General features: G+C 36.4%; 1 protein-coding gene across 1 annotated transcript in view; it reads right to left on the bottom strand.

Moving 5' to 3' along the window:
- The window catches only part of TMTC2 (transmembrane O-mannosyltransferase targeting cadherins 2), a 403012-nt gene that overhangs the window by 141663 nt on the left and 234831 nt on the right, over positions 1-26518 (bottom strand). The window contains exons 5-7 of the mRNA XM_030323323.1: positions 7087-7172; positions 6429-6613; positions 5269-5347 (exon numbers count right to left, since the gene is read on the bottom strand). Coding sequence (XP_030179183.1) covers positions 5269-5347; positions 6429-6613; positions 7087-7172 — 350 coding nt within the window. The remainder of the gene's footprint in view (positions 1-5268; positions 5348-6428; positions 6614-7086; positions 7173-26518) is intronic.

The raw sequence follows: 26518 nt of genomic DNA, 5'->3' as shown, positions 1-26518 counted from the left end.
GGAAAATACGAATATGTATGCAAATTGTGACAACTACTGTCACATTAGAAATAAAAAAGGGATTTTTCCTGTTTGGTTGGTTTGATTTCTTTGGTCCAGACAACACAGCACAGCTGACACAGTTATAGACAAAATATTTTTGAGGCTAGAGTAATACAATTTTCCATCTTATTTATAGACATTTACATATTAAGGAAAAGTACTGAAGAGCTCCAGGCTAACTATGAAATCACCTAGAAAGTTCCATGAAAGCAGGAATCATAGGGGCTATTTTCATTTCATACTACCACCACCACCTTTGTACCCCCTACCTAGCACTTGTGACTTAAAAAAAAAAAATTTTTTTGGCACACAGAAGTTATTCTAAACACAGTGATTATACACTGCAATGACAAGGCAGTAACTCCAGATTCCCTCTTACTCCAGGCAACACATTATGCCCTTTTGTTCTCAAGATATATTACCAACATGAAATGGCTGAAATTGCTTAAATAATTAACCCAACAATTACTTTGCATGGAGAAAGCCGAGTGATTTTATTTTAAATAGTAAATAGGCTTAAAATGATCTTTGGGATTAGAAGGGCTCAAACTGATAAAAGTAATTGAAAGTTACAGCCTAATATAGTTTTCCATAATCTCTTAGAAATATTCAAAAGCCACCCTTCAGGATACATAATAAAGGAAACAAACAATTATAGAGGAAAAAGGGAAAAATTGAAGGTGTTAAAAATTATCCTACATTAAAGTTTTTTAATATCCTGCACATTTCATTTTTGCAGGTGTTTTATAACTTTTAGTAAAATAAAGAAGTTTTCAATATATCTTTGGACAAGGAATGAGATACACACATCTATATCTACATCTATATCTACAGATATTTTGCTGGTTTTTAAATAGGTAAATAAAAGCTATCTTGACATAATGTAGAACGTACCAGTTCCAGTAACAGACAAAGGCTACATAGACAAAGGATTTGAATCTAAATCAGGAAACTATCTTTCTGGTTCTAACACAAACTGTAATCCTGAAAAGACCAACTCAACTCTTTGGGTATTAATTTCTACTTTGCAAAATAAAAGAGATTATATATTAGGAGGGATTTTTAAGATAGGCATCTTCCATCTCTAACATTCTATGATCCTAAAATACAACTATATTTGGGGAGAAATTGAGATTCAGTAAAGGCCTACAATAGATGTCAGAATAAAGAAAAATTGTGACTAAGTCTAGGGGGAAAATATGATATGACAGGAAAGGGAGAAGAAAATCTAACCTAAATATGACAATTTTAATTTACAGGGTGTACTCTATTAACAGAATTAAGTTAATTGGGCAGTAACTTAGTATGCTGTTTCTCTTTTGGTTAACACAGTTAATGATAAAAGAAGGATTCTGAGTGTGGTTGCCTTCAAGAGAAAAAACAGAAATTGTAGACAGGACAGAACTAAATAGGACAAAATCTTATTATTTGTAAGAAAAATCCTACTACAATGAATTAAAACAAAAGAACTGACAGAATACAACCAAAGACTATTGGAGCTTACAGTCCCTCAGAGAGGACAGTGATTACAATAGAAGGTAATATTATGAAACATTTGCTAGGCTAGGCATTTGGTCCAATAGGCTTTACCTTCATGATCTCAGTCAATCCTCAAACTGATGCTACTATTACAGACATCTTATTGATGGGAAAACAAGATTCAAGTAGGTATTTTGCTCAAAGTCAGTTAGTAAGTGTCAAAGCCATAGTTTGAGTGGGGGTTATGTGACTTCATACTATGAATACTATACATATGACTATAGTCATACTTCCTCTCAAGAGGAAATTGAGGCCCACAGAAATAGAATCATACAACTGGCCAGGAGCAGTTTTAACAGTTATTTTGTGATACGGTCTCTTTAGATTTCATATATTCAAACACCTTGCTAATTACAAAAGCCAGCTGGGTGAAAGTTTACTTATTTATCAACTAATATTTAGTATCTGCTTTATATCATTGGATGTTGGCTATTCACATAATTTTGGACAGCTTGTTACTCAACAGTTTGTTATTCAATCATCTTGGTCCTATGAAATCCAAGAGAATAATGAAAGTATATTTTAAATAGTTTTTTTTAAGTTACCTTATGAACTGTTGCAAAAAATAAATTAACAGTCAGGATAAAATACAGAACAAATTAAGTGGAGAAGCAAATTAATCTAACTTATTTTCTGTTAATACACAAGAGGGAAGAATATGCTCAGTTTTCAGGATAAGTAAACTATTGGCATGTAGCGTACAGAATAGAAATTTCTCATAAAATGTTCAAAGCAAGGGGAAAATGAAAAGAATTAGAGTTTTGTTGTTTCAAAAATCAACTGCAATGGATTGAGTTATTAAACTAAAAATAACATTCAAGTATGGTTGTATTTGTTTTTACATACTCCTTTACTTTAACCTCCAAATAAATGTCAAAATAAGATGGAAAAAAAGATAATGTTTGTATGTATAAACACAAGTGCTTGGGGGTAGTGGTTGTGAGAGTGTCAATGAATGAGCCCTGAGAAAAAATGAATACTTACAGGCTAAATGTGGCCAGACATTATAATCCATCACTGATCCCTAAAGGGCACTAATAATATGTAAATGTGTGAATTAGAAAACACATTCAAGGCTGTTGATAAACTTGATAGGATAATCAGCACATGCTGACAGACTAATGAAACTGATGAACTGATAGGGCAGCTTATCTCCTGGGCCATTTTTTCTCTTGTCAAATGGAGGCTAATCAAAATGTATTAGGAGTTAAAGCAAATACTCGGAGGATTTCACCCATTTGATTAGGAGGTGAACTCACCCTGAGAAAATTATAGTTTCATGAACAATTGAAACTACAAAACCCGCTCAGCTGAAAGACCCACACCTAAAATTACACAGAAGGCAGCCACCATAATTATGGAAGAAATATGGAATGTTAAATCATATTGGGATTCTCCCATCACAAAGCCTTCTCAGAGTTTGAGCAAAATGACCTCTTTCTATAATGAAAAATAAGACAAAGGACCAAGCAATAACCCCAGGGACACACTTATCGTTTGCTGCCTGTGTGTGCTCAGCATCTGTGTAACCATATGAGAGACAGATCCAAGGTAGCAGCTGACTTTTCAATCAAATTTATTTGCATAAAATAATTGAATGAATTTTCTGAAATCACTATAGTGAATACCACACTTCCTATTAGCAATAAAGATGCCATATGCAGTCTGTTGCCAAGGAGCTGAGTCCTTTCCTCATTTAAAGAAAGACATCATATGTGAAAACTCAGGAAAAATGGGAACAAGGGTTCCCGAGCATTAGTGTTAAAAATAAAATCATAAACTAAGGGGGACCTGGGTGGTTCAGTCAGTGAAGCGTCTCACTCTTGGTTTCAGCTCGGGTCATGATCTTGCAGTTCGCGAGTTCGAGCCCCACATCAGGCTCTGTGCAGACAGTGTGGAGCCTGCTTGGAATTCTCTCTCTCTCCCTCTGTCTCTGACCCCCCCCCCCACTCTCTCTCTCTCTCTTTCCCACTCTTTGCCTCTCCTCCCTCAAAATGAATAAACATTAAAAAAAATTTTTTAAATAAAAAAATAAAATCATGAACTAAAACCACCGTGCCTTCTTGAGAAAGCTAGAGAAAACAATCCTTTTAATATTGATTTTGACATGAATAACCATCCAGCATTAATACAGAAAAGTTAATTCAACTGACAAATCTATACATACTAAGGCACACCCTTTATGGACACATATACAGGTTAGATACATGTGCTAGGTAGACAGATTGGTGATAACATGCTGGGTAGTAAAAGGCACTGTTTTAATGTACTAAATGTACCCAAAGTACATTTAATGAAGCTAGATTTTTAGCTTTCAGTAATTATACCAAAGAGAAAAAGAAACCACAACTAAAAATATCCCCGTGTCCTTTTTCACCTAATCATGAAATCTCTCCACTGCTGCACAGGCCAACTTGGGGTGGGATCTCCAGAGACATGGGATGAAAACATTGACCCCTTCCAAATTACTATTTTTCTATTTACTGACCTGTGCCTCATTCTATCTCTAAACTATTTCTAATTTTTTTTTTCTCATTTAGAAATTAGAAGAAGTGAGTGTCTTTGCTAGCTATATATTTTCTAGTTTGGGAAGGTTTGGGATTTGTTGTGTGTGCTCAAGCCATACAGCCAGTATCAAATTTCTCAAATCAAAGACTACAGAAGCATAAAATAATCCTAAAGATTATGTCTCGTTTATTTTATATGCCTAGAAATATTAAACAATTTAACCAAGTTTAATGAGAAAGGAAAATCTGAGTTTATGATTTGTGCTTTGGAGAAAAATATGCAATTTAAAGAAAAAAGTAACCTTTTTTTTCTTCCCTCCTTTATCTGGAAATAGCAAAGTTAATCGGCAGAGTATCTTAAACTGTAGGGATTTTTTTTCCAAGAAACACATACTGAATACGTAGTTTTCAGTTGTGTCTACTATCAAATAGGTATGGTAACAATTTAAGGCAGTCACAGATCAATCACAGATGATAGCTAGATTATTTTATTAGAAATTCTAGTGCTTGACCTCTTGTACTTTACTCTAAAATAATACTCTGAAAAAAACCCATTTTGATCCAAAACCTTATCAGTGAAAACTATAAAGTTGGTTCAGTTATTCTCATTTTTTATAAGCATTAAAACCATTACTCTCTCTTCCATACCATGTTTATTTGTAGGAATTTTCTGATTAAGAAAGTAACATGATCAAAAATTATCATGAATTTGATAAATCATTAAAATATAAATCTTTATTCACCATTTCAATCTCTAGAGTCTAGCTAACACTCACATCCAATGGGTTTGTGAGTCTCTTGCAACAACTATAGTATCTGGCCAATTTGTTAAGAATCACTATGTTAATGTATTTATTTGCTCTTGTTAGAGTAAGTGTGCTTTGTCGGGATGTCTGGCTGGCTCAGTCAATAAGAGCATGCGACTCTTGATCTCTAGGTCATGAGTTCGAGCCCCACATTGGGGGTAGACTTTACTTAAAAAGAAAAAGAAAAATGAAAGAAGAAGAAGAAGAAGAAGGGTGTTTTGCGAAAATTTGAATGTATCACACGGCTGTGAATAAGTTTTTTGTGTGTAAGGAGTAATAATCTAATTTACTAGACTTCTGTTTAATAGAAGCACAAATTCTAATTTCTCCACAGGTCCCTGAAATATCAGTTACAATATTAACATTTTACTTACCCATCATGTTGTACAAGCTCTGTGGGGCAAACTGCCTTGGCATTTTCTGAATCGCTTCCTTGTATACACTAAGGGCATCCTAATTTAGGAAACAAAAAAGAGACAAAGTACAGTGATATGCACTACAAATAAAATAATAACATCCTCCAAAATCAAAACCTTCCGCTGCTATTTCTAAAAGTTTCATTAGAGGAAAATGATTGAGCTGTCTTTTGGTAGCATAACTACCTTAATTCCATGAATGAAAATATTCAACCCAGTTAGTAGAGATAGGCCATATAAAAATGTAATTTAATGAGAAGTCAATGTTATCAATGCTCTATCATCTTAAGGTAGGTTCTCCAGTTCACGTAGATTATTCAGTTAAAAATAGTAAAATTCACATTTGGAAATTACCCATAATCATCTAAAATCTGTAGTTACTTCAAGTCAAGCAACCAGGTAGGATCTAAACAACATAGTGACTAACAAATCTTCTGGCTACTGAGATCCACTGAGTTTATAAAATGCATTTATTTAAAAAGTTGTATCTTCATCTTTATACTGCAGTCCTAATACATGGTATAAGAGTATGGATTTGAGAGAGCGAAAGGGAAGGAGGAGTGATAGTAAATGTGAGAGAAGAAACCCAGACAGGCATGCTTCATGGAAAATTAAGGGTACACACACCTCCCAGCTTCCTGTATAATGTCCTGTCTCCATTGCTTTTCCTCTCATCCCAATTAAAAATATAAAATTAATTTTCATCTTAGTCCTATTATAAAAAGAAATAAGTGGGTAGGATTAACATCAAATCCCTTCCTTAATACTCAGAGCACAAGCAATGTATTTTTTTTTTTTAACATCAAACAGCGGAGATAACAATAACAATGTGTCTTGGAGCATAAAATCAAAGAGAAGACAGGCAAATAAGCTTAAGAAACTATGTTATTTCTCTTTCTAGAGGAGTCACAATTGCTCCGAGAAATTCACAGTAAAGAAATCTTAAGTGTTGTGTAGCAGACATTCTTTTCCAACTGAATTCCACAATTCTTTTAATAAAAACTCATATTAACTTCTTAAATGATCATAGTGTCCCTGCAATGAGATCTTACGCTAGAAAACATGGAGACTAGGTCAAGCACAAGGGGGAAGGAAAAAGGCAGAGGTTTTGGCCTGACCTCATAATGTCCCTGTTCATGATAGAGTTTTCCCAGGTTGTACAGACAGCTGGTAACTGAGCTCTTATGTGCATGAGGGTCCTTTAGATTTTCATCAGGGATCTCGGAGCACTTTAGGAACGTGCGTCGGGCTTCTTCTGTCTTTCCTTGGTTCATTAGAATAATACCGGTGTTTAAATATGCAGCTGAGGGAAAAAAAAGGGAAATACAAACGTGAGAAGATGATGCACTCTGTGACTACAATAAAGTTATCCTTACTGCCACCCAGTTTCTATGGATTATTTCTGATTTTATAAGAAAACCAAGATAAATACTTATGGAACAAACATATACGTAAAAATAATGCAATAATGAGTGCAGGTGTCAGTGAAGAAACTATGAATAGTCATTGCCCTCATAGAGCTCAAAATATTTTGAGCTTAAACGCTAGAGGACTAAAAGTTGTATTCATCTTAATACATTAAAAATGATAAATGGATATCAAACATGATTCAATTGAGAGAGATCTATTTGTGAGAGGCTTATAATCCAACTGGTAAATATTCAGAAATGGAAATAGCATGTTTTTTTCTCTCTGAGGCTGTAACTCATCAAGATAATTTTCATGGATAAAGAAGGAAAGAAAGAGGTGTTTCAAAACAACTTGAATGTTACTTACAAGCCAGCGTAGGCCTGCTTCCGATTGCCAATTTGTAATAATGCAATGCTTCCGCAAACCTGCTGTTCTCCTGTAGAAGTAACCCTCTGCAGGAGGAAAATAGAAATTTGGAGGACTGCATTACTATACATAAAACCACAAATCTGTATTTTATATTTCAAAAATAAAAATGGTTAGAGGGGCTATACAAATGCTGACCTGGTAGTATAAAAATAAATTCTAAGTAGAAGGAAATGATTCCTCAGGAGAGAAAACACTGGAGAGGTATAGCTACATTTATGTTGCATTAGAAAGTATTAAGAAGTATTTTCAAAAAGCCCTTTACTCCCAGTGAACTTTTCCCTTTCCAGCAGTTTTCCTCTCCCATTGGAATGACCCACCACCTGGATTTCTTCTTGGAGCGTGCACAATTTTTCATCACTTCAGAAAGGAAACTTGTCTAAGGCAACACACACACACACACACACACACACACACACACACACACACACACACAAAGAACATGAGATGCCTCTCTGACTAGCCATATTACTGGGGAAATATTGGTCCGTGACTGCCTGAGAAATAAAAGGTAATATGGGTCAACAGGAAAAAGAGAGAATTTAATCAGATACTATACAGGAACAGAGAAAAAGACTGAAGGTTACCCACATTGTTATTTCCTTATTTTCTGGATTTGGTTAAACAAGTCTGAATTTCAGAACACTGGGAAAATTTCACTTCGCTGTTGTGAGACACGACATGCTTTTGTCTACAGACCCCTAAACCCCACGGGTCTCCTGTGGAAGCTTCTAAGGCAGTGGCCACATGGATTATATGTCATTCCAGACTCCACCCTCATGACCTAAATGAGAATCAATTATAATCATATCTATAAAAATACAGTGTCAGGGGGTGTCTGGGTGGCTCAGTCGGTTGAGTGTCTGACATCAGCTCAGGTCATGATCTCGTGGTTCATGGGTTCAAGCCCTGCGTCGGGCTCTGTGCTGACAGCTCAGAGCCTGGAGCCTGCATCAGATTCTGTGTCTCCCTCTCCCTCTGCTCCTTCTCCACTTGGGATCTCTCTCTCTCTCTCTCTCTCTCTCTCTCTCTCTTTCTGTCAAAATGAATAAACAGTTTTAAAAAATTAAAATACAATGTCAGGGAACTGGACTAAGTACAAAAAGCTCTCTCAGAAGCTTCTTGGCCTATGCCTTATTCTCATGTAATCAGCGAGTATCTTACAGACATTCGGCACCTTTATCGGGCCCGAGTACTGCTGTTATCAACCACAAACTGCAGAGACCTCTTGCAGCTGCTAAGGCCTTTGCAAAATGAGAAGGCTACCGATAAAAACACATCATTTTGTAGAATATTTTTAAAACGTTCAGCTTACTATGTAATGGGAATCACTGAAAAAATATCTGAAGAAGATCATTTCAAACTTAAAGTCTGCTCACCTGTATCATTAGCAAAGATTAACCTTACTATTTCTAATATTTGTTTAAAAGTCATCTGAATAGATCAAACCATTCCAAAGCACATTAACATCACGTACATAGATACATAAATGCACATTTCTTTTATTTCTTTTTTATTTTTTTTTTTTTTTATTTTTGAGAGAGACAGAGACAGAATGCGAGTGGGTTAGGGGCAGAGAGAGAGGAAGACACAGAATCCAAAGCAGGCTGCAGGCTCTGAGCTGTCAGCACAGAGCCCGACGCAGGGCTCGAACTCACGAGCTGTGAGATCATGACCTGAGCCGAAGTTGGACGCTCAACCGACTGAGCTACGCAGGAGCCCCCATAAATGCACATTTCTATAAAAAGGTTTGAAAACCAGGAGACTATAGATGCTGGAGAGGATGTGGAGAAATGGGAACCCTCTTGCACTGCTGGTGGGAATGCAAACTGGTGCAGCTACTCTGGAAAACAGTGTGGAGGTTCCTCAAAAAATTAAAAATAGAACTACCCTAGGACCCAGCAATAGCACTGCTAGGAATTTACCCAGGGAATACAGGAGTGCTGATGCACAGAGGCACATGTACCCCAATGTCTATAGCAGCACTTTTAACAACAGCCAAATTATGGAAAGAGCCTAAGTGCCCATCAACTGATAAATGGTTAAAGAAGATGTGGTTTATATATACAATGGAATACTACTTGGCAACAATAAAGAAATGAAATCGGGCCATGTGCAGCAATGTGGATGGAAATGGAGGGTATTATGCTAAGTGAAATAAGTCAGTCAGAGACAGATACCATATGTTTTCACTCATATGTCGACCTTGAGAAACTTAACAGAAGACTTCATAGGAGAGGGGAAGGGGGGGATAAAAGTTATAAACAGCGAGGGAGGGAGACTCTTAAATACAGAGAACAAACTGAGGGTTGATAGGGGGGTGGGGGAGAGGAGAAAGTGGGTGAAGGGCACTGAGGAGGGCACTTGTTGGGATGAGCACTGGGTGTTGTATGGAAGCCAATGTGACAATAAAGTATATTAAAAATAAAAATAAATAGGGGCGCCTGGGTGGCGCAGTCGGTTAAGCGTCCGACTTCAGCCAGGTCACGATCTCGCGGTCCGTGAGTTCGAGCCCCGCGTCAGGCTCTGGGCTGATGGCTCGGAGCCTGGAGCCTGTTTCCGATGCTGTGTCTCCCTCTCTCTCTGCCCCTCCCCCGTTCATGCTCTGTCTCTCTCTGTCCCAAAAATAAATAAACGTTGAAAAAAAAATTAAAAAAAAAATAAAATAAATAAAAAGGTTTGAGCAACTATTAATTTTTTCAATGTTTATTTTTGAGACAGAGGGAGAGAGAGTGTGTGAGCAGGGGAGGGACAGAGAGACAGGGAGACAGAATGCGAAGCAGGCTCCAGGCTCTGAGCTGCCAGCACAAAGCCCTACACGGGGCTTGAACCCACCAACCATAAGATCATGACCTGAGCTGAAGTCAACACTCAACCGACTTGAGCCACCAGGGGTCACTGAGCAACAATTAATTTGATCAGGAAATTGATATGCTTTGCAGTTGAGTATACTTTTCAGTTGCTAGAAACAAAGCTTCCTGAAGTATCCAAGAGTTTGAGACAATGTTCAAATGCTTTTTTTTATTTATTTATTTATTTATTTATTTATTTATTTATTTTTGAGAGAGAGAGAGAGAGAGAGAGAGAGCAAGTACAAGTAGGGGAGGGGCAGAGGGAGAAGGAGGGAGAGAATCTTAAGCAGGCTCCATGCTCAATGCTGAGCAGGACGAGGGGCTTGATCTCATAACAGTGAGATCATGACCTGAGTCTAAATCAACAGTCAGACTCTTAACCAACTGAGCCACCCAGGCACCCCTGTTCAACGGTCTTTAAAAGTAGGTATATACCTAAAACTAATATAACATGGTACATCAACTACACTTCAATTAAAATAAATAATAATTTTAACAAAGGGATGAAATACTCTTTGTAAAGACCTGATTCTCTTTAAAATAAATAAATAAATAAAAAGGATAAAACTGTTAAAGAGAAAGAACATTCACATGCTTTTCAAAAAAGGAATAATTTTCTTTCTAACTATAATTTTATTGACAAAATGCTGGATTTCCAGTTAATTAAGCTCATATACATAATCTCATTTCAGAAACTTATCTACAACCTTAATTACCGTTATCACTTTCCTTTGAGACTCAGATAACAAGGTCCTACACCTCTGACACAAGGCTGATGGCACCAGAGGAGAAATGACTTTCAGATATTCAATTCTATTTTTTCTACCTTCGTTAGGAATCAAAATGCTTCCAAGAGCCCCTCTTTATTTAAAATCTCCAATATTTTGGTCCACTACAGTTTCCTTTGCTTTAAAATTACAAAAAAAAAAAAAAAAAGAAAAGTTTGTGTCTCTTAGCAGAGAGGAATAAAAACTCCTACAACCTTTAGTCATTCCTGCATCCTCCTCTACCTCTTATTGTTCTCCTCCTCCTCCTCCTTTCAGAATGGTCTATAGTGTGTAAATGTCGAATGACTCAAATACCATTTAACCCTAAATCCAGTTTAGGTTCTAATTATCAACCCCCAATCCCCTCCAAATAGTGTGCTTATATGAATTGCCCACACAACTGTAGTATTTGTGACTGTGAAACTCCTCTTCCTTCCTGAAGCTATTTCCCCTGTTTCCTGGAGACCAGGCTCCCCTAGTTCTCTTGACCTGGTACCATCCTACAGAGAATAAAGAAAAGTGTCTCTTGAAGAACATTCCTACATTACTTTGAACGACTGGTACTTTAAAAGACTTTGTCTTTCTTCTCTTTTCTTTATAAATACTGTCTCCACATGACATCATGCTTACGTGTAGCTCATGTATATACTGACTGTTCTCAATTCTGAAGTAGTGATTGGTCTCCTGACATCCAGATTTATTTTTGACAGCTTACTGAACTACATCTTACTGCTCACTGGAATTTCAAAATCAACACATCCAAAACTTGAGAACAGCATCTCCTGCTCAACAATCATAAAAAGATGGGTGCCTGGGTGGCTCAGTTGGTTAAGCGTCGACTTCAGCTCAGGTCATGAACTCACAATTCATGAGTTAGAGCCCCACGTCTGGTTCTGTGTCGATAGCTCAGAGCCTGGAGTCTGCTTTGGATTCTGTGTCTCCCTCTCTCTCTCTGCCCCTTTCCCATTCACACTTTGTCTCTCTGTCTCTGTCTCTGTCTCTCTCTCTCAAAAATAAACATTAAGAAAAAGAATAACTAAAAAGATAAACACATGAAATAAATAAAAGAAGAAAAATATCACCTTGGCAATCAGCACTGTCATTCACTGCATTTACAAAATCAGAAACCTGGTTATCATTCTTGACTTTTTACTCATACTCACAATTCCATGTTTTATAAAGTCTCCAAAACCCACAAACTCTTATTTTCTAACTCTTTACTCTGTCTCTCAAGGTTTATCTTCATGGCTCTGTTAAAGCCCTCTGTATCTTCACTGTCACCTAAATAACTGCAACAGCCCATTAATTAGTCTCCACATAATTACATTTCTGAAGGGCGAATATGCTGTTAGGCCAGACAGAATTAACATGAGGGGACGAGGCACAATGTGCCTAAAGGCCATAAACCTTGCAATCTGATGAATTCAGCCTCCCCAACACTGATGTATTAAATTCCAATCATTTCCCAATTCAAAAAACGTACAGAGGAGAAAATGACACATATCATGATCACCACACCTAGACAACCCTGTCCAGCCTGCTCTATTCTTTGGAGGAACATAGTCCCGTGGGGTGCTACAGCCGGCAAATGTCCAGGAATACGTATAATGAATCTGTGAAGTATCATTCCCTACCTTATCTGAATAAAGGTAGCAGAGGAGTGAGTCCAATGGCGTGAGGTGGCTATTGTGACTGATTTCTCGTGGCTAAAGATTTTAACTAAGAATCAACTATGCCATAGTGTACATGCTGTGAATGTGAACAAGACAGAGATCCACTCGCCTGTGGATGAACAATCTACTGAGGGAGATAAATAAAATAAATGGTGTGGGAAACTACTCTGCTAGTGCATGGAGGACCAACACTGGTCCAGCTCAGGAGTGGACAGGTGAAGGTTCAGAGTCAAAGGGACACTGGCAGAGGTGTGTAATAGGCAGCACTTAGCCAACAGTAAAAAATGTTATGATCTCCATGTTGCACAGGAAGAAAAGAGGTTCAGAAAATTTACCAACTAACTCTAGGTTTTATGATTAAGAAGAGGCAAAGCCAGGATCTGGAACACAGTTTCTCTGATAATAAATCCCACATTCTTTCTAGAAGAAAAGAAGAGGAAAGCGAAAAATATTTTAATTCGAAGTGCCTGCATACTAGCTTAGGTCGCCTTTTGTTCGAGCACCCTCCAGATTTGGTAAAACACTAACTTGCATCAATGCTCTGAAAAGGAATCTGACAGTTTTGGTGGTTCAGGATGAATTTGGGTTAGTTGTAGCACTGTAACAACCAAGCTTCTATTACTGCTGTTTTCCACATTTACCAAACCTGTTTTTTATTTACTGAAGAGATGACAGAGGAATAGAAACGCTTCACATAGTAATATTTATGGTAATAATAATAACTAAACTTATTCGACACTTACAGTGTGTCAAGCACTTGACATAAAATTCACATTTATTTTCAACAATAATCTTACGAGGTAAGCTATTATTACTAGCCCCATTTTACAGAACATGAACTTCAGACAAGAAAAAGTTAAGCAACACACACCAAAGGTCACACAACTACTAAGAAGGATGCTATAGTTGAAGCCCAGCAATCTGATAATAAAGAAGGATCTGTATTGTCATAAAACATTTATACCAAAGGCTTTTCCAGAATTGTTTAAAATTGATGACGTGGTTTGTTTACACACTGATGTCAACAAAATATTCTGGATGCCCTGTATATTAAAAATAAAAACACATTTTAATATACCACCAAGCCAGAATCTAATGAGAAATAAATTTATTCATATTACATGAAGGTGCTTTACAATCAAGGAAATAGTTCATGCTATACATTAATGTAAAGTTAAAGTCTTTTGAGAAAGAAATTGAAAAAAAAGTTACTGATCTCTGAATGATAAGTGGTTGGGTCACTTTTACACATGTATGGGTGTAGGTGGATATGTTATTTTCTTTTTTTAATTTTAAAAAATTTTATTGTTTATTTATTTTTGAGAGACAGAGCTAGAGTAGGGGAGGGGCAGAGAGAGAGGGAGACACAGAATCTGAAGCAGGCTCCAGACTCTAAGCTATCAGCACAGAGCCCAACGCAGGGCTCAAACCCATGATCCGTGAGATCATGTCTTGAGCTGAAGTTGAGGCTTAACCGACGGAGCCTCCCCCTCCCCCCAGGAACCGCTATAGTATTTTCTAATAGAAGAAAATATTTTACTTCTCATATTTCTTCCCCAGTGATTTATCTTTCAGAAAAACAATGAAATTAAGCACTGAGGGAAGAAGAATACAAACTGGGGAAACAGAAAATAAATATTGTTTTAGTCAAAGAAAGCAAGCACATCTGGATCTATAAAGTAATGTTCACTCTAACAATTAAATTTTAGAAAAACACTTTATTTAACAAAAACAAACAAACAAAAACCCACAAAACAACAAAATGACCTCCTTTAAATCTTATTGGCTAGTCTTTAAAACAATTTTTTTAATGTTTGTTTATTTTTGAGAGAGAGAGAGAGAGAGAGAGAGAGACAGTGCAAGTGGGGAGGGGGGGTGCAGAGAGAGACACACACACACACGCAGAATCCAAAGCAGGCTCCAGGCTCTGAGCTGTCAGCACAAAGCCCAACGCGGGGCTCAAACCCATGGACTGTGAAATCATGACCTGAGCTAAAGTCGGACGCTTAACCAACTGAGCCAACCAGGTGCCCCTCGGCTATTTTTAATCTTGTTTTGACCATATGGTTTAGGAATTACCACTGAGCATGTAAAATATTCTTTCCCCTGTGAAAGTTTTGTCTAGCTTTATGCCAATCTCCCTAACAACCCTGTCTTTGTCTAAAATCCCATTTTTAAAGAATCACAATAATCTAGACACTTGATAAATGAAAACCAATCAGACCCATGATAACAGTGGATTGGACAGAGTTAAATGCAAACATTAAATGTAAATAGGCATACAAATCCCTAGCTGACTCCAAACATTGACAGAGACAGAAGGGGAACATTTATTTAGCACAGTGTTTCTCAACCAGGGATGACTTTTGTCATATCCCCCCATCTGGCCTGTCCCCCAGGGAACACCGGGCAATAGACATTTATACCGTCATGTCTGGGTGGATTCTACTGGTATCTAGTGGGTAGAGGCCAGGGATGCCACTAAATATGTAAACATGTTAACACAAGACAGCCCCCCAAATCAAAGAATTATTTGGCCCCAAATACAAATAATGCTGAAGTTAAGATATCACATTTTGCATTTCATATGTACTAACTGCAACACATTTCTTCAGAATATTTTCTGAAGAAGACTTTATTAGGCCTCCATGTCCCCTCATTCACATACATGAACTATGCAAAGAATATAGAAAATAAGAAATCAAACTATGGGGATTACATTATTTTTCAATAAAAATCTAATCTATCATTTCTACTTTTTTTCATTAGAAAAAGGAATTAGAAATGGGATTTTCTAAAAATTAAAAAGAAAAAGCATGCCTGTCCTACCTCTAGCAGTACATCTAAGCAAATAGTCAGTGGCTCTTTGTAATAAGATTGCCCTCTATACATAATTATAGAAACATATAGATCTTCAAGCAAAGCTTTCTTTTGCCTCAGGTTCTAACAGAGGTCTTTCAAAATAGTTGAAATAGTTGGTATTTTTTTTAAGTTTATTTATTTTTGAGAGAGAGAGAGAGAGAGAAAGTGTGAGTGAGAGAGGGGCAGAGAGAAAGGGAGTACACAGAATCAAAGCAGACTCCAGACTCCAGCCTCTGAGCTGTCAGCACAAAGCCCAATGTGGGGCTTGAACCCAGGAACAGCGAGATCATGACCCGAGCCTAAATCGGATACTTAACAGACTGAGCCACCCAGGTGCCCCCAAAGTTGGTATTAATGAAGCACATCAGCAGAAAAACATATACTTTTGAAGAATATATGGGACAGTGAGTAAGCTGATGTTTACACACAAGAATGTGGGTGAAACAGGATGCAGTTTACACAGAGTCATGCACTAAGACAACTTAAAATTAAGATTATATTATGAGGAATATTTCACAGTCAATAGTTTGGCTATTCCCTGGGTAAACATACTTAGCAATCAGAATAAATCAGATAACTTACTGTTCACAGGCAATGGCTCACAAAATAATTGTAATCCCTACAGCCCAAGTACAGTAGTCCTCCCTTATCCGCGAGTTTGCTTTCCATAGTATCAGTCATCCATGGTCATCTGTGGTTGAAAGACAATCTTCCTTCTGATGAATCATCAGACGGTCCATAGCAGCCTAACGCTACCTCACAATGCCTATATCATTCGCCTCATTTCATCAGGTAGCTATTTCATAATCTCACGTCATCACAAGGAGAGTGAGGATGGCACCGTAAGATATTTCGAGAGAAAAAGAGAGACCACATTCACATAACTTTTGTTACAGTATCTTGTTATAATTATTGTATTGTATTATTGTTGTTGTTAATTTCTTACTGTGCCTAACTTATAAATTAAACTTTACATAGGGATGTATATATCAGAAAAAATACAGAAATAAGAAATAGGGTCTGGTACTACCCATAGCTTCAGGCATCCCACTGGGGGTCTCGGAACATATCCCTCACAGATAAGTCCCCCACTGGGACTATTATAATAATAAAATATGTTCATTTTAAATTGAGATATTTATCTGAATTTTATTGCATTCGAGTGTCTTTTAATACATGGCACTTTGAAACTAGGATGCTTTTCTTTAGATAAAATATTATAAAGTTTAGATGTTCAATTTTATTCTGAGGTATTTATGCATTGGAAATTTCCCAAATGAAATTAATTAGCACTGGTTTGGAGACATATTTAAACTTTGCATACATCCAAATTTCCTAACAAAATTGACTAATTTAACTAATGACTGTAATAATGACATTTCATATAATTTAACTGTGAAATGGCATTACAGTTGAACTTGTTCTGTTTTTTTTTTCCAAGATTTATGCTTAGTTTTAGGCTATGTTTATAATAGGACACTTGGAAAAATAAATCTTTCTAATATCAAACAGAAGTGACAATAGCATGTCACACTCATACACACAAATGCTTCTGAATCTTGCTTGATAAAATAGATACCAGGCAAAAATTTCAAGTGACTATACCAGCAATAAATGGAATCTATTATTATAAGAGCTACTGACAACTTGCTCAGATGTAATGACAAAAGTGGGGCAGGCAAGCTTTCTCTTTTTTAATTTTTAGGAAATTCCATTGCACTTTTGTCTTTAAGAAAATAATCAATAGAAATGATAGACTGCAAAAACAAACCTGGTAAATAAAATGAGTAATTACTACTTGAATCAATGGCAGTAATTCCAAGGGTTAGACTGACACAGAGCTTGGAAATTAGGTATCTAATAGGTACTAGCCACTGAACATATAAAAAGAACCATGAATAACCAGAAAGCCAGGCTTGGTCATGTGAGTAGGTGCTGTTCAATCTGATGAAAGCACAGCAGTCTGTGTACCTCTTAGGAAAGGTCACTGAAAAAAGAAAAACCACGTTCTTCCTTATCTTTCCTCGGTCCTGCTGACTTTAAGGTACAAGTCCTCTTCTGAAAACTGTAAGAAAAAACTTAAAGGAGCCCAGGAAACAGCCCTTCATGAAACTCTTCTATGACCTCTTGGGGCTACACATCTCTGGACTTCTTTTTGTAAGATAGCAAATACAATTTTAACTCGTTGAAGCTAATGTTAATTTGGGTTTCTTACTATTTGCAAACCAACCTCTTCCCAACTGATAAAATGCCACATGCATCATTTTGTTTTCTATTTGTTTTGTTTTGCTTGTTTTTAAACCATGTAAGACCATAAAATATGTAATATCAAGTATGGCTCTGGTAGAGTATTTTAAGGAAAACTTCTAATTATATTTGAATGAATACAAAAAATGAGTTGTCTGGTTTTTAGTGATAACCAGACTAGGCAATTGCCAAGTATAAAAATAGCAATTTATATTTAATTAAAGTTATATAACTTAAGAGCGTAATGGGTGCATGAAATTGGAACGCTTAAATTAAGCTCCTAGACATCAGAGTGGTCAGAGTTATCACTCTTCACTCAAAAAGAGTAATGACATTAGTAACATTTTTTTAATAAAAGCATTTTAATTAATCTTCTCAATCCCCAAATAACTAGAAAGAAGGAAACTCACAGGAATTATCAAGTGAAATGAAATAGGTAGGATTTTCATCTCATAAAAAAAAAAAAAAAGGATTCAGTGAGATATAATTGATTGAATTTGAGCTCCAAAGGAGATACCATAAAGTTATATTTTCTGGTCTCACACTGCATGTCAATAGCTTTCAGGTCGCCGTAGGATAATAAACCTTGTATCTGAGGACCAAACATATTAATTCTCTCTACTCTTATCTTTTTTTCTCAAATCATATACTCAACTCTCTCTTTCTCCCATTCTATTTTAATTAAACTATTTCAATTTAAGAAGTAAAAATGGCATTTTTACAAAGATGACTTTGGGTATAAAAGCACTAATAAGGAAGTGGATATAAATTGTTCACATTTTTACCTAAAACACATAAACTCAACTTGTGAAAACAATATATAATATGTATGCTACAAAAAGCATGACTTAATTGGATACTTATTTTAAACTATTGCTAAGTTATTATACATGATTATTATATACCATTATGTACTATGGGCAAAACAGAAAAGATGTCCCTTCTTGAAAAGGTTAAATTCCACTGGGAAGGGTAATGAGAAAGTTGTTTCCTGACTCTGTACTTAAAATGCATGAAAAAGAATGGAAACAGAGATGGAGAAAAAGACACCAGCCATGTGACATGAATTAGACAGATGTGCACACCTGATTCTATTACATAGCTCCCCAAGCTAAATCCTATTTCATCGGATGTCACTTCCAAGTGTCACATAACTGCCAACTAGATTTCAGAAAATACAGTTAAGCTTCCTCTCCGGCATCTTTCTTTTGACACACACCTGTTTATTTGTTCTAAATTGAATTTTGTTTAACTTTGACAAATAAAGTACCATACTGACATCTTATTTCATAAAGAAGATATTTTTTCCATTCTAACCTGTCAAATGTGGAACAGTAGGCATCCAATCAAATTAATTTTGTTGTTGTTATGTATCAAATGCATTACCAAAAACCTTATCAATAAATATTAGGGGAGAAATGAAGAAGTTGTAGCTTTTTTTCCTTTTTTCCTTTTAAAATTAGTTTTTGCTTAGGGTCTAAAGAAGGAGAAACATATGTTCACTACGTCTTAAAAATATGTGAGGTCTCAATTAAATGGAGCATTCATTAAAAAGGTACTTCTCCTGAGCAAGAACTGAGACGATGGCATCTTAACAAGTTTTTATGTCCTATGAAAGCCCATTTGTATCTGTAACAGGTCCTGAAAAAGATGCCTCATGATTATTACCTTTCATAATTCTTTCAATAAGCCCATAGAGACATAGTCCCCATTTTACAAAGAGGAGCCCCCAAATCAGAATGGGTACTCAACTTAAAAAAATCCATGTAGCTAATTTATTGTTGGATCTGGGATTCACATAATTATTAATATATGCCTACTTTGCTTTATAACTGTCTTCTGAATATATAATTAAGGCTATATTTTCCTCTACATGTCATAAAATAATAATAGGTATGAATATACATCCCTAGTTAAAAAACAGTGTTTAATAGGAATCAAGAAAGAGAATTCATACTGGATGGTTTTATGATAATGTTTTACATATTATTTCTTTTCATCCTTAAAATTAGTAATATAAGATATTACTCTTTTCACTTTAGACATGTGAAAACATCAGGGAGAGAAGTTAAATAACTTACCCAAGATAACACAACTAGAAAGGTTCAGAATAAGACTCAAATTCAGAGCTGCTCGGCTTCAAATCCCATTACCCCACATTGGTCCATTGGGAAGAAGTGCCTGTTCTCAGTATAAGCATTAATAATTACCATCTGCTGGCTCATATATCCAGTGCTTCTTCACTGTCTGTATCAACATATTTCTTTCCCCTCTTTCTGTGTTTATGTATGTCCATACCAATGGAAACATATTTTTAATTTGCTTCAAATGTGGATAAACTAAAGCCTCCTATGCCTATCAGCCTTACCAAGAACAAACATGCTTGTATGATAGCTAATTTCATGTGTCAGCTTCATTGGACCATAGGGTGCCCAGATATCTGGTTAAATGCTATTTCTGAGTACATCTGTGAGAATGTTTCCAGAAGAGATCAACATTTTATTCACAGACTGTATAAAAAACAGATTACCTTTCCCAGTGTGGGTGGGCATCATCTGATCTGTTAAGGCCTGAACAGAACAAAAAAAGAAAATGGGAAGATTTGCTGTCTCTCTGCCTGAACTGGGGCATTGACCTTCTGTCTTCAGACCTCCTGGTTCTCAAGCCTTCAAATTCAGACTGGTATTTACAAAGGCTCTCAAGGCTCTGAACTACACCACTGTCTCCTTGGATCTCCAGCTCGCAAAGAGCCAATCCTGGGACTTCTAACCTTCATGATTGCATGAGCCAGCACCTTATAATAAACTTATTTATTATATACATATACTATTGGTTTTGTTTCTCTGGAGATCCCTGCCTAATACAACTTATAAAGAGGTTTCCTTGAGTTATTCTTATGCTGAGGATCCACTCCTCTTCGTAGACATGTTCATCAGTAAATACAGGTATACCCCCACAGAGGCATAGCCATGAACAGTTAGAAGCAAAATCAATTAACAGCTAACAAATTCTTTAGCTTTAATTATTATATAATTGTATCAAGTTTCCAGGCATTTTATTTATTCCTTGCTGCAGTACAAGGAGATGCCATAACCCAATTTTGCTGACGAGGAATAAGGATCATGCAATTTGACTAAGGCAACAATGGGACCAATAAACGGGAAATTTGAATCTAAGTCTGCTTAATGCCAAAGTTCATGCTAGTAACTATTTCATGAACCTGACTGCATGGTGCAAAGGTGGCACAGAGTTAAATTTTTTAAAATGGAAACTTTTCCCTTTTCCCACTCCATTCCTACTATTCTATATATTCTATCTATATATTCTGGGATCACAGTCAAATATCTTTCAAAGATTCTCTCATCCTCCCAGAGAATTTTGTGATTTAAAACAAACAAAATTAAGAACTAAAAAGCACCTAACACAAATTAAAGCACTAACTAGCAATGATTTAACTTTAAACCTATGTACAGGTTTGCTATTTATTCTTTACTATTTACAGGAGCTATACAACATGGATGATTAATTATTATGTAATTTCTTAAAAAAGAAAAATTTATCAGTTGGATGGTATGCAATCACTGTTGGGGGAACCTGTAAGCTGGGTTACGGGCATGGGCCGTACTCCGTAAAAGTCAAAGTATGTAGACTGTTGATCCGTTCATTCATGCATTCATTGAAAATGTATCCCATAGGGCCATTAGAGAGATTTAATGACTGGTAGAAAAGAGATAATTTAAAAAGCAGTAACAAAATTGTCTGTAGGGTACTATGATATTGTGTGATATGCTATGGAAGTCCACAGCAAGAAAACTTAATTGAAACTAGTTTGTTCAGGCAGTGGAGGAAAGAAAAATGAACAATTGTGAATTCCACAGGCATCACCACACTCAAAAAAATATCAGCAAAAAAAAAAAAAAAAAAAAGAAAGAAAAGAAAGAAAGAAAGAAAGCAAGAGTCAGTGCCTGATTCCTTCTATAGATATGGTTATAATTTGGGTTAGAGATGTTCCCATGGGCACACAGTGATTTAGCACAATGTACTCACTTTAAACATAAATGTTCAACAAAGTGGGTGTTTTCTTTGTCCCTTAACAGCAGTGCTCTAACAAAAGTCTGCTGTTGAAGCAATAAATTATGAAAGGGGAAAAGGTATCATGTATCTCACAGACCAGCAGGAATAGGTGTTAGGTCATACAAGCAATTTCTAACTTAAGAACAAGCAAGATGAGTTCCAAAAATAAAAGTCTGAGTTTATCTTTTTTTTTCTTTTTTTGCTCGGAATAGATTTTGCAACATAAAAACAACTCACAAGCTTATCCTGCAGTACTCAAAAAGTTTGAAAGAAAGCACCAGGTATAACAATGTTCCTAAAACTGCCTTTGCAGGTTGACTTTTGGTGCCAAAAAGGGATATCCTTTCCCCCCAATCAGGGGTCAAAGAGAAGAAAGATCTCTTCATGGCAGTACCCATCGTTTCAGACCCCAGTGTGGGAGCAGGAGGCACGCTGGTGTCTAAGGCTGGACACGGAAAAAGAACTGGCAGGGAGCCAGACAACAATGGAATGATGGAAGATTGGGACTAAAGTGCTAAATGAAGAGAAAATTGGTGAATACTTTCAGCAGCACTTGCTTCTCCTTTCTTGTCTTTTCTGTTCACTCTACTCTTCTACCCTCATGCTTTATAAAGATAATGGCGTTGGCCCAGAGAAATTTCTCATCTCTGAATGCTTCCCATTACATTTTTTTAAGACCAGTACCTAGAAATTGGCCAAACTGCGTTTGTTTTTCCTTGCTATCAGTGCTTATTGCTTTTGATTAAAGTTGCATTATCTTTTCTAAACCCAAATGTTTGGAGACTGGAGTATACATTTTGCACCCCAGATTTGTACCCACCCCTGAATCTGGTCTTTGAAGATTTAGAGAATTTTTTTTAAGATTTTTACTTCAAACAGGCAAATTTACAGAAAACACACACACGTGCACACGCAGACACACACACACACACACACACACTCATTAAAACATCAAAAGGATATTCATAAAATATAAATGGTGTTAAAAGTTAGTCTACCTTCAGAATTCAAGACAATTCAGATTATTCTCCTAACCTGTAATTTCTATTCTCTAAGAAAGTACCTGCCTGTTATTTTCTGAGTAAGATGTGATTATACTGACCAGGCTGGAATTGGTTTTCCTTTTCTAGATGACTGATGAGCATTTTCTCACACTGTTCTCATAGTCAGAACAGTAAGATGAGATCACTCCTTCCTCTTGCCTTTCAGCCACCCCCAATCTAGTCATCTCCAACATTAAGAGTCCTTAGGGACAAAGTCAATTTGGGGGCAGTAAAATTAAAAGCAATAGAAGAGTAAAGCAAAAAGGGCATCCTTAGGTGCTTTTTGATTCTGCAGAGGTAAGCAGGGACAAAGGAAGAAAGAAAAAGCGGGAAGGAAAGTTTTTTAAATAATCCATGATGCACCTATTCAAAAGAAAACCATAGACCCAAATGGTGTCGTTTAGACCAGATTCCCAAACTGGAGCTTGATACCTAATTTAATTGCAGTTTCAGCCTTCCCCAGAAATGCAGTCAATCAGAAATTTTTTAATCAGCACCAATGAGTCAGCCACACAGGCCTTCTCCATCCCCCAAAGAAAGATGAGGTAATCTATATGATAAGATCCCTTTCTTTTTTCCCCCAAAGGAAAACCACCTGGCCTAAAACAATCTTTTTCTTTTGCTAATAGCCTTCTTGCCCCATCCTCCTTCTATGAAGCCTCCCTTTCATGTAGCTCCACAGAACACTCCTCTATTGGCTAGATGAGATGCTCTCCCCAATTTATCAATCTTTTAATAAAGCCAATAAGATTTTTCTTTAATTTACTCAGTTGAGAGACGCCTAGGTGGCTTAGTCGGTTGAGCATCCGACTTCAGCTCAGATCATGATCTCACAGCTCGTGAGTTCGAGACCATGTCAGGCTCTGGGCTGACAGCTCAGAGCCTGGAGCCTGCTTCGGATTCTGTCTCTCTCTCTCTCTCTCTCTCTCTCTCTCTCTGCCCCTCTCCTACTCGCTCTGTCTCCCTCTCAAAAGTAAATAAGAACATTAAAAAAATTTTTCAATAAAAAAATAAATTTTCTCAGTGGAGTTTTTTGTTATTTAATGCACCCTGCACATATGAAGTCTAAGGAAAATGTGCGTAAATCATGGGCACATTGTATAAACATACATTCAGTAAATATTGTGCTTGTACTGTGAGCTAAGCACTATGCTAGGCACTTAGGATGTGTACAAAAATAATGCCTTCGTGGCTTTACATGTTAGCAATACACAAAATAAATTCTAAATTTTATTTATTTTCATCTCACTGTATGTAATTAAACAGGAAATTATATAGTTCACTACAAGGTCATAAATCTAATGTTAAAATAAAAAGGAATGAAGGAAAGGGGAACTCGTGTGAGTGGTAGACAGCCTACAGTTCACATAGGCTCAGCGAGGAGGCCTCCTGCAAGTCTTTGAAACAAATAATGGAAAGAAGTGAGTGACAGGAGATAAAATTTGGCCACACAAATAATATTATTTATATGAATAACATAAGAGAAAAATAAATAGCAGATGACAAGATACTAATTTTTAAAATTCATTAACATCTTAATATCCAGATGGCCTCAAACTTCAATTATACTTTAAGCAACTTCTGTATCATTTAGGCAAAACCACAGTTAGGTGTTGTGTAAGAGAAAAAATAAATTAAATAGAAGATAATATTACTATGTTTCCTAGTGTGTCTAGGAAATAATTCCGAAGTCATAGTAATTGGAAATCTGCAGAGGACTGACTGGAACTACACACATAACAAATTTACATCTGTTCATTTTTCTTCAGGAACAGGGGGAAAAAGATACTTTTTTTTTCATAATGCAAAACCTCACTCTGAGAAAACAAATTAATTTACCTGAAATTCTGCTGCATATCAGCCTCCACTTTTCACATGAGTATAATTTTAGGACAAACAAGACACTCAAAAAAAAAATCTTCTGGCCATTTAAACAACTTTCAATCAGTTTTAAAGTTAAACCAAACAAAAGGCATTCAAACAGGATGTGATTATGAACTTCTTTATAAACCTATTTTATGGACTAATACATGTCCTCAAATTTACCTACAGAACCCTGGATGAAAATGATTATAAAATTAAAGGCCATTTTAATGAGATTTCAGAAAAATGCCTTTCATCATTTTTCCAACATGGAAAATAGTTTAACTCTCTCTACACAATTACTCTTGAATATAGATTTCTACATGGGAAAGCATGACCCACACAATGCCATTTTAAAATTACACTTGTAATAGAAAACCTGTAATACAAATGGGCATAGGAATGATTCAATCTCCCTCTTTTTCTTGCCAGACTCCAATTTCTTAAAGGATTCTGATTTCCCCCAATTTTACTTTGGATTATGGTGGGGAGGGCAAGGCTTAACAGTTTGTTCCCACAGGCAATCCTAGACACCAATACTACAATGTGTAGTTTCCATTGCTATAAAAGAAATGAGTGTGAAATAGTAAGTGGTTTGAATAAATCTATTCAAAAGCATGCGTTGAGTACCAAGGAGGTGTTGGGACTTCACTCTGCGCTAGAAACAACGACATAAGTGATTTACACCCCCAGCAACCAAGGGGCTTCTCTCGTGAAGTACGGTTCTTTGGTCATTGTGTCCCTGCAATTCATAGGATAAAATTATTCTCTGGGATATCCTGTAGCTTCACGATGACAAAATGCACTACTACATTAAGAGAAGTGAATAATATATCCAAGTTTCTAGACCCATGATAGATGTCACTATTTTTTCCCCCTGTGGGGACATCAAAACCCCATACAAATACATAACTTCTTAATAGTTCATGCTCTTTGGCCCTTTTCTCCCTTCTTGCTGTACTATTCATCAGCATCAATGACATCAAACAACCCCAGTCTTCCTTCCTTCATCTTCAACACAGTTTATGGTTCCTCTTTCTCTACCAAGCTCTTCAAATACTGGTATTCCCCAAGATTTCATCCACAGTCTTTCTTTTCGTTTATCCTTATACATATCACACACACACAAATTAAAGTTTCAACTTACATACTTACATAATTACAACTCTAAAACCTACGGGCTCTAACTCAGAATTCTCTCATGAGATGTAAAAGCACATTCTAGCTCCTAGGGGATGCCTGATAGTCATCTGAAACTTACTTAGTCACAACTGAATGATTTTTCACCCCAAACATCTTATTAATTTCTCTTCCTAGTATGACTCTTCTTTTCTTGTCTTGTCTTTATTATTTTTTTCTTTTTGTCCAGGCTGAGTGAGGTCTCTCTCTGTCTTCTCATAATAATATCAGCTTATCTCTCAGAAAAGATGCTACTTTATTACTTATTTTTAAGTCCAAACTATAAGCTCCTTGACAGCAGAAACTACACACTCTGTCAGCTTATCCTCACCATTTAATACAACGTCTGTCACTCTGAGGTCACTCAATATTTGTCAAATCAATTAATGAATCCTTATTTCCAACACATGAATTTGCAAATGTGCTCATGTATAAATGTGCAGGTAAATGTCAATGACACTTATTCTGGCGCTTTCCAGGAAGGAGGAACTTCAGCTAGAGTTTCATAACATAGGCTATCTTAGACTAATGTCTAAGAATTAATACATGAATTCATCTAATATTCCTCAGCCAAATGCTTTTATAAACTGAATGTTTCCAACCTGTGGATAGATATGCTCACCAAACTAATTTATGAATCCCATACAAATTTAACTGGACTCTGAGCCTTCTAGTATCTGTAACAATATGGTGGAGGAAATCCCATGAAAACACTAGCACACAGGAACTTTCCTCATCCTTTTTGTGAATTTTGGTTAGATAAATAGGGCTCACTGGGACTGCACCAGGCGCTTGAACAGATGATCCAGTTT

This window comes from Lynx canadensis, chromosome B4 (assembly GCF_007474595.2).
Source record: "Lynx canadensis isolate LIC74 chromosome B4, mLynCan4.pri.v2, whole genome shotgun sequence".
NCBI lineage: Eukaryota > Metazoa > Chordata > Mammalia > Carnivora > Felidae > Lynx > Lynx canadensis.
The sequence above is the reverse complement of the archived record's forward strand: the minus strand, read 5'-3'. Positions and strand labels throughout refer to the sequence as shown.